At 42.5% G+C, this 13,495-nt stretch overlaps 1 protein-coding gene across 1 annotated transcript in view; it reads left to right on the top strand.

The window, feature by feature from the left end:
• Positions 1 to 2,195, top strand: part of ical1 (islet cell autoantigen 1-like) — a 77,940-nt gene extending 75,745 nt beyond the window's left edge. Inside the window, exons 14-15 of the mRNA XM_084190510.1 lie at positions 1,076 to 1,174; positions 1,848 to 2,195. Of these exons, the coding sequence (XP_084046636.1) occupies positions 1,076 to 1,174; positions 1,848 to 1,963 (215 nt within the window). The 3' untranslated portion in view covers positions 1,964 to 2,195. The remainder of the gene's footprint in view (positions 1 to 1,075; positions 1,175 to 1,847) is intronic.
• Positions 2,196 to 13,495: the final 11,300 nt, after the last annotated feature.

Genomic DNA, 13,495 nt, shown 5'->3' with positions numbered 1-13,495 from the left:
GCATGTCTGACCTCTAGTGGCTAGATGATCTTACTGCATGTCTGACCTCTAGTGGCTAGATGATCTTACTGCATGTCTGACCTCTAGTGGCTAGATGATCTTACTGCATGTCTGACCTCTAGTGGCTAGATGATCTTACTGCATGTCTGACCTCTAGTGGCTAGATGATCTTACTGCATGTCTGACCTCTAGTGGCTAGGTGATCTTACTGCATGTCTGACCTCTAGTGGCTAGGTGATCTTACTGCATGTCTGACCTCTAGTGGCTAGATGATCTTACTGCATGTCTGACCTCTAGTGGCTAGATGATCTTACTGCATGTCTGACCTCTAGTGGCTAGGTGATCTTACTGCATGTCTGACCTCTAGTGGCTAGATGATCTTACTGCATGTCTGACCTCTAGTGGCTAGATGATCTTACTGCATGTCTGACCTCTAGTGGCTAGGTGATCTTACTGCATGTCTGACCTCTAGTGGCTAGATGATCTTACTGCATGTCTGACCTCTAGTGGCTAGATGATCTTACTGCATGTCTGACCTCTAGTGGCTAGATGATCTTACTGCATGTCTGACCTCTAGTGGCTAGGTGATCTTACTGCATGTCTGACCTCTAGTGGCTAGATGATCTTACTGCATGTCTGACCTCTAGTGGCTAGATGATCTTACTGCATGTCTGACCTCTAGTGGCTAGATGATCTTACTGCATGTCTGACCTCTAGTGGCTAGATGATCTTACTGCATGTCTGACCTCTAGTGGCTAGATGATCTTACTGCATGTCTGACCTCTAGTGGCTAGATGATCTTACTGCATGTCTGACCTCTAGTGGCTAGATGATCTTACTGCATGTCTGACCTCTAGTGGCTAGGTGATCTTACTGCATGTCTGACCTCTAGTGGCTAGGTGATCTTACTGCATGTCTGACCTCTAGTGGCATCTAGAAAGGGACAGTTTGTCTGCAGTTCCAGTACATTGTTATCTGCATGTTGTGTTCAGTCTGGAGGAATGATGACTTCACATTCCCTTGTCTCCTCGCCCTTCGTTCTATCCTCCTCATCCTCTGTCCTTCTGTCACTCAGGCTGGGCGACTCCTCCCATGTTCCAGGCTCCGCCCCTACAGCCCCCAGCGTCTGGCCAGGCCCAATCAGCTAAGGGTGGCCCAAAGACAACAGCCAATGGTGAGAGGGTGTGGTTTGCGAGGCTTGCTGTCATAGGCTCAGCAGTGCAGGGTTCAGTTTTAACTGTCATATGTGTCTTCCAGTACCAAGTCCCTCAAGGTGTATCTGTCTAGTCCCTCAAGGTGTGTCTGTCTAGTCCCTCAAGGTGTGTCTGTCTAGTCCCTCAAGGTGTGTCTGTCTAGTCCCTCAAGGTGTATCTGTCTCTCAAGGTGTGTCTGTCTAGTCCCTCAAGGTGTGTCTGTCTAGTCCCTCAAGGTGTGTCTGTCTCTCAAGGTGTGTCTGTCTAGTCCCTCAAGGTGTGTCTGTCTAGTCCCTCAAGGTGTGTCTGTCTAGTCCCTCAAGGTGTGTCTGTCTCTCAAGGTGTGTCTGTCTAGTCCCTCAAGGTGTGTCTGTCTAGTCCCTCAAGGTGTGTCTGTCTAGTTCCTCAAGGTGTGTCTGTCTAGTCCCTCAAGGTGTGTCTGTCTAGTCCCTCAAGGTGTGTCTGTCTAGTCCCTCAAGGTGTGTCTGTCTAGTCCCTCAAGGTGTGTCTGTCTAGTTCCTCAAGGTGTGTCTGTCTAGTCCCTCAAGGTGTGTCTGTCTAGTCCCTCAAGGTGTGTCTGTCTAGTCCCTCAAGGTGTGTCTGTCTAGTTCCTCAAGGTGTGTCTGTCTAGTCCCTCAAGGTGTATCTGTCTAGTCCCTCAAGGTGCATCGCGGGACATGTCTGCATGGTTCAACCTGTTTGCTGATCTGGACCCCCTCTCTAACCCTGACGCCATCGGACGCTCTGAAGATGAGATCTTCAATGCCTGAGGGTGTGTGTGTGTGTGTGTGTGTGTGTGTGTGTGTGTGTGTGTGTGTGTGTGTGTGTGTGTGTGTGTGTGTGTGTGTGTGTGTGTGTGTGGGTGCAGTTACTGTATACTTTGTGAAAGGGACCTGGGAGGAAGAATGGATCACATGAAATGCTGTATTAATGTTGTGCTATTGATGATATAGCAGGATCTGACTGTCAATGTTATGAGAAGATCCTTCTCTATGGGATATGTACTGGAGGGTGCTGGACCTAACAGTAATGTCTGTAATATTCTATATTGATGATATAGGATGATCTGACTGAGAAGATCCTTCTATATAGGATATGTACTGGAGGGTGCTGGGCTTAACCTTAGAGATAGAATATAGGACCTAACACTTGATTGGTTTGCCCAACAACCTAACAACTGATTGGTTGGCCCAACAACCTAACACCTGATTGGTTGGCCCAACAGCCTAATACCGGATTGGCTGGCCCAACAGCCTAACACCTGATTGGCTGGCCCAACAACCTTACACTGGACCTGTTTCTACCAGTGACATGGTCTATAATACTAATTATAAAGCGGGTAGTTTGGGTCCTGAATTCTGATTGGCTGAAACAGCATTCCAGCCGTGTGTATATCAGACAATATACCACAGGTATGACGCAAAACCAGTTTAGAATAGCAATAAGGCACTTGTGAGTTTGTGGTATATGGCAAATATACCACAGCTAAGGGCTGTATCCAGGACCTCTGCTTCGCGTCGTGCCAACAGCCCTTAGGCAGGGTATATTGGCCGTTTCCATTCCCCCTTAGGCAGGGTATATTGGCCGTTTCCATTCCCCCTTAGGCAGGGTATATTGGCCGTTTCCATTCCCCCTTAGGCAGGGTATATTGGCCGTTTCCATTCCCCCTTAGGCAGGGTATATTGGCCGTTTCCATTCCCCCTTAGGCAGGGTATATTGGCCGTTTCCATTCCCCCTTAGGCAGGGTATATTGGCCGTTTCCATTCCCCCTTAGGCAGGGTATATTGGCCGTTTCCATTCCCCCTTAGGCAGGGTATATTGGCCGTTTCCATTCCCCCTTAGGCAGGGTATATTGGCCGTTTCCATTCCCCCTTAGGCAGGGTATATTGGCCGTTTCCATTCCCCCTTAGGCAGGGTATATTGGCCGTTTCCATTCCCCCTTAGGCAGGGTATATTGGCCGTTTCCATTCCCCCTTAGGCAGGGTATATTGGCCGTTTCCATTCCCCCTTAGGCAGGGTATATTGGCCGTTTCCATTCCCCCTTAGGCAGGGTATATTGGCCGTTTCCATTCCCCCTTAGGCAGGGTATATTGGCCGTTTCCATTCCCCCTTAGGCAGGGTATATTGGCCGTTTCCATTCCCCCTTAGGCAGGGTATATTGGCCGTTTCCATTCCCCCTTAGGCAGGGTATATTGGCCGTTTCCATTCCCCCTTAGGCAGGGTATATTGGCCGTTTCCATTCCCCCTTAGGCAGGGTATATTGGCCGTTTCCATTCCCCCTTAGGCAGGGTATATTGGCCGTTTCCATTCCCCCTTAGGCAGGGTATATTGGCCGTTTCCATTCCCCCTTAGGCAGGGTATATTGGCCGTTTCCATTCCCCCTTAGGCAGGGTATATTGGCCGTTTCCATTCCCCCTTAGGCAGGGTATATTGGCCGTTTCCATTCCCCCTTAGGCAGGGTATATTGGCCGTTTCCATTCCCCCTTAGGCAGGGTATATTGGCCGTTTCCATTCCCCCTTAGGCAGGGTATATTGGCCGTTTCCATTCCCCCTTAGGCAGGGTATATTGGCCGTTTCCATTCCCCCTTAGGCAGGGTATATTGGCCGTTTCCATTCCCCCTTAGGCAGGGTATATTGGCCGTTTCCATTCCCCCTTAGGCAGGGTATATTGGCCGTTTCCATTCCCCCTTAGGCAGGGTATATTGGCCGTTTCCATTCCCCCTTAGGCAGGGTATATTGGCCGTTTCCATTCCCCCTTAGGCAGGGTATATTGGCCGTTTCCATTCCCCCTTAGGCAGGGTATATTGGCCGTTTCCATTCCCCCTTAGGCAGGGTATATTGGCCGTTTCCATTCCCCCTCAGGCCTTATTGCTTAACTAAAGACTCACCGTGGATCTCTAGTTCCAAGACTCTATTTTCAGACAGCTACTATGGTGCTGAAGATCTGCAGATACTGGATCTATTTTCAGACAACTACTACGGTGCTGAACATCTGCAGATACTGGATCTATTTTCAGACCACTACTATGGTGCTGAACATCTGCAGATACTGGATCTATTTTGTTTAGAACTACGCTGGAAAAATGTATTCCTCTAGAATAATTATTTATCATATCAGTTTTTGGTTCTAAAGGAAGTATCAACACTGGAGCGATGTAGAACTATGCCAAGCAAGGGACAGATAACTTCTACAGTAGGTTATCATTGGCTTTAGGTCATCACTGCACCCCCATCATGAAGCAAGGGACAGATAACTTCTACAGTAGGTTATCATTGGCTTTAGGTCATCACTACACCCCCATCATGAAGCAAGGGACAGATAACTTCTACAGTAGGTTATCATTGGCTTTAGGTCATCACTGCACCCCCATCATGAAGCAAGGGACAGATAACTTCTACAGTAGGTTATCATTGGCTTTAGGTCATCACTACACCCCCATCATGAAGCAAGGGACAGATAACTTCTACAGTAGGTTATCATTGGCTTTAGGTCATCACTGCACCCCCATCATGAAGCAAGGGACAGATAACTTCTACAGTAGGTTATCATTGGCTTTAGGTCATCACTACACCCCCATCATGAAGCAAGGGACAGATAACTTCTACAGTAGGTTATCATTGGCTTTAGGTCATCACTGCACCCCCATCATGAAGCAAGGGACAGATAACTTCTACAGTAGGTTATCATTGGCTTTAGGTCATCACTACACCCCCATCATGAAGCAAGGGACAGATAACTTCTACAGTAGGTTATCATTGGCTTTAGGTCATCACTGCACCCCCATCATGAAGCAAGGGACAGATAACTTCTACAGTAGGTTATCATTGGCTTTAGGTCGTCACTACACCCCCATCATGAAGCAAGGGACAGATAACTTCTACAGTAGGTTATCATTGGCTTTAGGTCATCACTGCACCCCCATCATGAAGCAAGGGACAGATAACTTCTACAGTAGGTTATCATTGGCTTTAGGTCATCACTGCACCCCCATCATGAAGCAAGGGACAGATAACTTCTACAGTAGGTTATCATTGGCTTTAGGTCATCACTACACCCCCATCATGAAGCAAGGGACAGATAACTTCTACAGTAGGTTATCATTGGCTTTAGGTCATCACTGCACCCCCATCATGAAGCAAGGGACAGATAACTTCTACAGTAGGTTATCATTGGCTTTAGGTCATCACTACACCCCCATCATGAAGCAAGGGACAGATAACTTCTACAGTAGGTTATCATTGGCTTTAGGTCATCACTGCACCCCCATCATGAAGCAAGGGACAGATAACTTCTACAGTAGGTTATCATTGGCTTTAGGTCGTCACTACACCCCCATCATGAAGCAAGGGACAGATAACTTCTACAGTAGGTTATCATTGGCTTTAGGTCATCACTACACCCCCATCATGAAGCAAGGGACAGATAACTTCTACAGTAGGTTATCATTGGCTTTAGGTCATCACTACACCCCCATCATGAAGCAAGGGACAGATAACTTCTACAGTAGGTTATCATTGGCTTTAGGTCATCACTGCACCCCCATCATGAAGCAAGGGACAGATAACTTCTACAGTAGGTTATCATTGGCTTTCGGTCATCACTGCACCCCCATCATGAAGCAAGGGACAGATAACTTCTACAGTAGGTTATCATTGGCTTTCGGTCATCACTGCACCCCCATCACCAATTTGTAACACACACGGACCCAGAACTAAATCAAGCGTGGGTTAACAGAGATTACGTCTAAGATATTATTGCTGATGGTCTAATCATGCAAACTGCTGCATCTGGTTCTTGTCTCCGCTATAAGAATTGGATTTGATACACCTCCCCTGTTAATACTATCATACTGCCCCTTCAGCGGATATGATTTATACTGTACTGTACTACTGTCCTGTAGTCCCATAGATCACCTAGGAAACAGCGTTTCCTGCCTCACTGGAGCATGCTGGTTTGGTGATACAGGAACTCCAGAAGCTTTTCCACTTCTCTGGAATATGTTGGATTATTGGATATATTCTTCTTCTTCTTCTGAATCACCAGGAGCTAAAACAGAAGCCTGATCATCACTATCCCAGTTGATTGATAACTCTGTTGGGATTACATCTTTTCATGAGAAGAAAGTGAATATTGTGCAATCGGTAGTCTCATGCTGCAGTTTTTCTTACTTTACACTGTATTCGGAAAGTATTCAGACCCCTTCACTTTTTCCACATTTTGTTTTACGTTACAGCCTTATTCTAAAATGGATTAAATAGTTCCCCCCCCCCCCCTCATCAATCTACACACAGTACCCCATAATGACAAAGCAAAAACAGGTTTTTAGAAATGTTTTTAAATGTGTAATTAAAAAATAACCTGGAAATATCACATTCTTGGGCACCTTCAATGCTGCAGAAATGTTTTGGTACCCTTCCCCAGATCTGTGCCTCGACACAATCCTGTCTCGGAGCTCTACGGACAATTCCTTCGACCTCATGGCTTGGTTTTTGCTCTGACACGCACTGTAAACTGTGGGACCTTATATAGACAGGTTTGTGCCTTTCCAAATCATGTCCAATCAATTTAATTTACCACAGGTGGACTCCAATCAAGTTGTAGAAACATCTTAAGGATGATCAATGGAAACAGGATGCACCTGAGCTCAATTTCGAGTCTCATAGCAAAGGGTCTGAATACTTATGTAAATTTTTAATAAATGTGCAAACATTTCTAAAAACCTGCTTACGCTTTGTCATTATGGGGTATTGTGTGTAGATTGATGAGGGAAAAAATGAATTTAATCCATTTTAGAATAAGGCTGCAACGTAACAGAATGTGGGAAAAGTGAAGGGGTCTGAATACTTTCCGAATGCACTGTACATACAGACAAGAATGTATATCAATCACAAATGCTTTATTATATTCAACTATGCCTTTCATTTCACTTAAAGGATGTATGTAACGTCATAGGATGAAACAGGGATGTATGTAATGTCATAGGATGAAATGGGGATGTATGTAACGTCATAGGATGAAATGGGGATGTATGTAACGTCATAGGATGAAATGGGGATGTATGTAATGTCGTAGGATGAAACGGGGATGTATGTAACGTCATAGGATGAAATGGGGATGTATGTAACGTCATAGGATGAAATGGGGATGTATGTAATGTCATAGGATGAAACAGGGATGTATGTAATGTCATAGGATGAAATGGGGATGTATGTAATGTCATAGGATGAAACGGGGATGTATGTAACGTCATAGGATGAAATGGGGATGTATGTAACGTCATAGGATGAAACTGGGATGTATGTAACGTCATAGGATGAAATGGGGATGTATGTAACGTCATAGGATGAAATGGGGATGTATGTAATGTCATAGGATGAAACAGGGATGTATGTAACGTCGTAGGATGAAACGGGGATGTATGTAACGTCGTAGGATGAAACGGGGATGTATGTAACGTCGTAGGATGAAACGGGGATGTATGTAACGTCGTAGGATGAAACGGGGATGTATGTAACGTCGTAGGATGAAACGGGGATGTATGTAACGTCGTAGGATGAAACGGGGATGTATGTAACGTCGTAGGATGAAACGGGGATGTATGTAACGTCATAGGATGAAACGGGGATGTATGTAACGTCATAGGATGAAATGGGGATGTATGTAATGTCATAGGATGAAATGGGGATGTATGTAATGTCAAAGGATGAAATGGGGATGTATGTAACGTCATAGGATGAAATGGGGATGTATGTAATGTCAAAGGATGAAATGGGGATGTATGTAACGTCATAGGATGAAATGGGGATGTATGTAACGTCATAGGATGAAACGGGGATGTATGTAATGTCTCAGGATGAAATGGGGATGTATGTAATGTCATAGGATGAAACGGGGATGTATGTAATGTCATAGGATGAAATGGGGATGTATGTAACGTCATAGGATGAAATGGGGATGTATGTAACGTCATAGGATGAAACTGGGATGTATGTAACGTCATAGGATGAAATGGGGATGTATGTAACGTCATAGGATGAAACAGGGATGTATGTAACGTCATAGGATGAAACGGGGATGTATGTAATGTCATAGGATGAAACGGGGATGTATGTAATGTCATAGGATGAAGCAGGGCTGTTATCAACAGTTGAAGGAACTTTATTAAACTGTTATTTGAGATGCTTTTCCATTTGTGTGTTTCTTTAACCCTCGTGTTGTCCTCCCAAATGCCTTACGCCTTTTGTCCTCTGGGGTCAAAAATGACCCCGCCTGGTTTGACTGTTTATAAAGCATACAGTATACATTTTCAATCAATTCTGTGTTACATCTTTATTCTTACTTCTGTTCAACCCATTACTAGAATTTTTTTCATTTGTTTTGGAATTTAGAGCCAATAGACCTTGTTTACATAAAAGTATACCCTGTTTTTAAGTAAAAATACAATGAAACTATGAATTATTTTGACCTATTATTATTTTGACTATTTCACTTATCACTGAGTGGTATTTGTAAAAGTTTAGTGAGGATGCTGTTTTTGAATCATTTAATTTTTATTAATGACAGCCCATAATCACACCTTTTGTCCTCTGGGGTCAAAAATGACCCCGCCTGGTTTGACTGTTTATAAAGCATACAGTATACATTTTCAATCAATTCTGTGTTACATCTTTATTCTTACTTCTGTTCAACCCATTACTAGAATTTTTTTCATTTGTTTTGGAATTTAGAGCCAATAGACCTTGTTTACATAAAAGTATACCCTGTTTTTAAGTAAAAATACAATGAAACTATGAATTATTTTGACCTATTATTATTTTGACTATTTCACTTATCACTGAGTGGTATTTGTAAAAGTTTAGTGAGGATGCTGTTTTTGAATCATTTAATTTTTATTAATGACAGCCCATAATCACACCTTTTGTCCTCTGGGGTCAAAAATGACCCCGCCTGGTTTGACTGTTTATAAAGCATACAGTATACATTTTCAATCAATTCTGTGTTACATCTTTAGTCTTACTTCTGTTCAACCCATTACTAGAATTTTTTTCATTTGTTTTGGAATTTAGAGCCAATAGACCTTGTTTACATAAAAGTATACCCTGTTTTTAAGTAAAAATACAATGAAACTATGAATTATTTTGACCTATTATTATTTTGACTATTTCACTTATCACTGAGTGGTATTTGTAAAAGTTTAGTGAGGATGCTGTTTTTGAATCATTTTATTTTTATTAATGACAGCCCATAATCACACCTTTTGTCCTGCCTGGTTTGACTGTTTATAAAGCATACAGTATACATTTTCAATCAATTCTGTGTTACATATTTAGTCTGAAAATAACAGTAGTTGTTTAATACTATGCTCTTTATGATTCAAACAAATTTGAAGTAATTTGATTGAATTATGGGTGTTTTACTAAATGTAATAACTTCTGTTGTCCTCTGGGATCAAAAAGACCCCGCAGCACAAAGTTTACATACTGCTTGGCAAAACATCTTTGATCATGTTTCTTTGATGTGTGGGGTCAAAACATCTTTGATCATGTTTCTTTGATGTGTGGGGTCAAGCAATGGTTATGACAACAACAACAACAAAAAAAGTATTTTCTCACAGGTGTTTGGGCATTTCACATTTTAGTCTGAGAGAGACAGGCAGCACAATGAGGAGGCAGAAGTTTTATAATGCACAGGAGGCTTGCAAGATAATTTTTGAAATAAAAGAAAATAATGACCAGGAGGACAATGCTGCACATAATGAGGATGAATCAACTGATGAAGAGGGTTCAGGGTCAGCTGGGTCCTCTTCCTCAGATTCTACCTCATCTGTTGATTCTTCGTCTTCATCATAATAGATGATGTCCTCCACTTCTGACACTTCTTCCATTTCAACTTCAGATTCTACCTCATCTGTTGATTCTTCATCATAATAGGTGCAGTGCTCCACTTCTGACACTTCTTCCATACCAGCTTCAGATTCTACGTCATCATCACGTTCATCCATTTCCTTATATTCATAATCATCTTCCATTTCTGCAGCAGGAGATGTGGGGGAATCTTCGGAGGAAGAAGTAGCATGCTGTCTGTATGTTGGATCTATCACCTCATCATTATGTTCCTCCTCTTCTGACCCTGAACCCTCTTCATCAGTTGATTCATCCTCATTATGTGCAGCATTGTCCTCCTGGTCATTATTTTCTTTTATTTCAAAAATTATCTTGCAAGCCTCCTGTGCATTATAAAACTTCTGCCTCCTCATTGTGCTGCCTGTCTCTCTCAGACTAAAATGTGAAATGCCCAAACACCTGTGAGAAAATACTTTTTTTGTTGTTGTTGTTGTCATAACCATTGCTTGACCCCACACATCAAAGAAACATGATCAAAGATGTTTTGACCCCACACATCAAAGAAACATGATCAAAGATGTTTTGCCAAGCAGTATGTAAACTTTGTGCTGCGGGGTCTTTTTGATCCCAGAGGACAACAGAAGTTATTACATTTAGTAAAACACCCATAATTCAATCAAATTACTTCAAATTTGTTTGAATCATAAAGAGCATAGTATTAAACAACTACCGTTATTTTCAGACCAATTGATGAATAAAAAACATATTTTGTCGGCAAAAGATTTAATTTGGGGTCAGAATGACCCCAGGACAACAGAAGTATCAAGTTAAGTATTTCATGACCAACTCACCTTCCATCCCCTCCAGTCTACCCTGGTGGACATCTCTGCCAATACATTTAAAGGTCGACTTTGGGCAAAAGCGCAAAAATGTATTTAAACGGTATAACTGATCAATGCACCATCATACCAGGTCATTTATTGCTTTAACATTTTTTTTGGATAAATAACATATTTGGCTACAGAGGTGCTCTACAGCTTCCGTCCAAAAACACATCCTGTGAAATGACGTCAACACATACTGGAGGAGTTACTGGCTAGCTACAGTGGCTAGCTTAGCTAACGAACTAGCTACAGTGGCTAGCTTAGCTAACGAACTAGCTACAGTGGCTAGCTTAGCTAACGAACTAGCTACAGTGGCTAGCTTAGCTAACGAACTAGCTACAGTGGCTAGCTTAGCTAATGAACTAGCTACAGTGACTAGCTTAGCTAACAAACTAGCTATAGTGGCTAACTTAGCTAACGAACTAGCTACAGTGGCTAGCTTAGCTAACGAACTAGCTACAGTGGCTAGCTTAGCTAACAAACTAGCAACAGTGGCTAGCTTAGCTAACAAACTAGCTACAGTGGCTAGCTTAGCTAACGAACTAGCTACGTTGGTCGTGTGCGCACCTGACCAGAATGACACTGATGAACCACCAAAGGCACAGTTGGACCGTTTTTCGTGCCCAAAGTTGACCTTTAAAAGGAAACCACATCTCTACTGCTACAGGTTGTAAAACATGATCAAATATCATCTCCAATATTAAAATCTACTCTGACAGCAGAGCTCTTCATTTCTCTGTTGAGTCGACAGTCCTAGTAGTTTACCAGTCTGTACATGTCGAATGTTTAGAGCCCTGAACCTAACTCGGACCAGGATCAATTCTGAGCTGAAGTTATAACCACCCAAAACTCCTCCTGACCCTAAGGGCTCTATTCAATCTGTATCACTGAAGTTCAGCGTTACCGCCTGATAGAAATGTAAAGGCAATGTTCCTGTGTTAGTGGAGACTGCATTCACGGTAGATGTCGGCTCAATCGGAAATTACCTTTACATTTCTATTGCACATATTTCTAACGCTTCAGCGATACAGATTGAATAGAGCCCTAATTATATCTGAGTAACCTAACCCTAAGTAAATTACCCTAACCCCCTAACCAACCTTAAATTACCCCTAACCAACCTTAAATTACCCCTAACCCCCTAACCAACCTTAAATTACCCCTAACCAACCTTAAATTACCCTAACCAACCTTAAATTACCCCTAACCAACCTTAAATTACCCCTAACCAACCTTAAATTACCCTAACCAACCTTAAATTACCCCTAACCAACCTTAAATTACCCCTAACCAACCTTAAATTACCCTAACCCCCTAACCAACCTTAAATTACCTCTAACCCCCTAACCAACCTTAAATGACCCCTAACCAATCTTAAATTACCCCTAACCAACCTTAAATTACCCCTAAACAACCATAAATTACCCCTAACCAACCTTAAATTACCCCTAACCAACCTTAAATTACCCCTAACCAACCTTAAATTACCCCTAACCAACCATACATTACCCCTAACCAACCTTACATTACCCCTAACCAACCTTAAATTACCCCTAACCAACCTTAAATTACCCTAACCCCCTAACCAACCTTAAATGACCCCTAACCAATCTTAAATGACCCCTAACCCCCTAACCAACCTTAAATGACCCCTAACCAATCTTAAATTACCCCTAACCAACCTTAAATTACCCCTAACCAACCTTAAATTACCCCTAAACAACCATAAATTACCCCTAACCAACCTTAAATTACCCCTAACCAACCTTAAATTACCCCTAACCAACCTTAAATTACCCCTAACCAACCATACATTACCCCTAACCAACCTTAAATTACCCCTAACCAACCTTAAATTACCCCTAACCAATCTTAAATTACCCCTAACCAACCTTAAATTACCCCTAACCAACCTTAAATTACCCCTAAACAACCATAAATTACCCCTAACCAACCTTAAATTACCCCTAACCAACCTTAAATTACCCCTAACCAACCTTAAATTACCCCTAACCAACCATACATTACCCCTAACCAACCTTACATTACCCCTAACCAACCTTAAATTACCCCTAACCAACCTTAAATGACCCCTAACCCCCTAACCAACCTTAAATGACCCCTAACCAATCTTAAATTACCTCTAACAGTGAGATGGAGAAAGGGACTTATCTTGTATGTTTGTGATTTAAATATGAAATACTGAAATCCATGATGAAATATATAGTCATTCACAGTACTGGGGGAAATATAATCCAGTTCATAATATAATAATAATGTTATATTATTACTATTATAATCCAGTTCTCCTTGTCAGCCTAAAATACAAACACAGTGCCTCAATATTATCTCCAGATCCGATCCATTTCAGACACTTCCCCATGGCAGGCACATATACCACAGTAGAGAGCAGAGCAGGACAGAAGGCTTCTTCAGTCTCTTTCTCACCTCCTGGAGTCCTTTAGAAAAAAGAGGCCAGAGATGCCCCAAGTCCACTGACTGACACCACGACACCAACACAAGCTGAAGCTGAGCAACACTCACAGGGCTGCTGTCCCATCCCAACCCAGTATC

This window comes from Coregonus lavaretus, assembly GCF_964263955.1.
Source record: "Coregonus lavaretus genome assembly, contig: HAP1_SCAFFOLD_527, whole genome shotgun sequence".
Taxonomy (NCBI): domain Eukaryota; kingdom Metazoa; phylum Chordata; class Actinopteri; order Salmoniformes; family Salmonidae; genus Coregonus; species Coregonus lavaretus.
The sequence above is the reverse complement of the archived record's forward strand: the minus strand, read 5'-3'. Positions and strand labels throughout refer to the sequence as shown.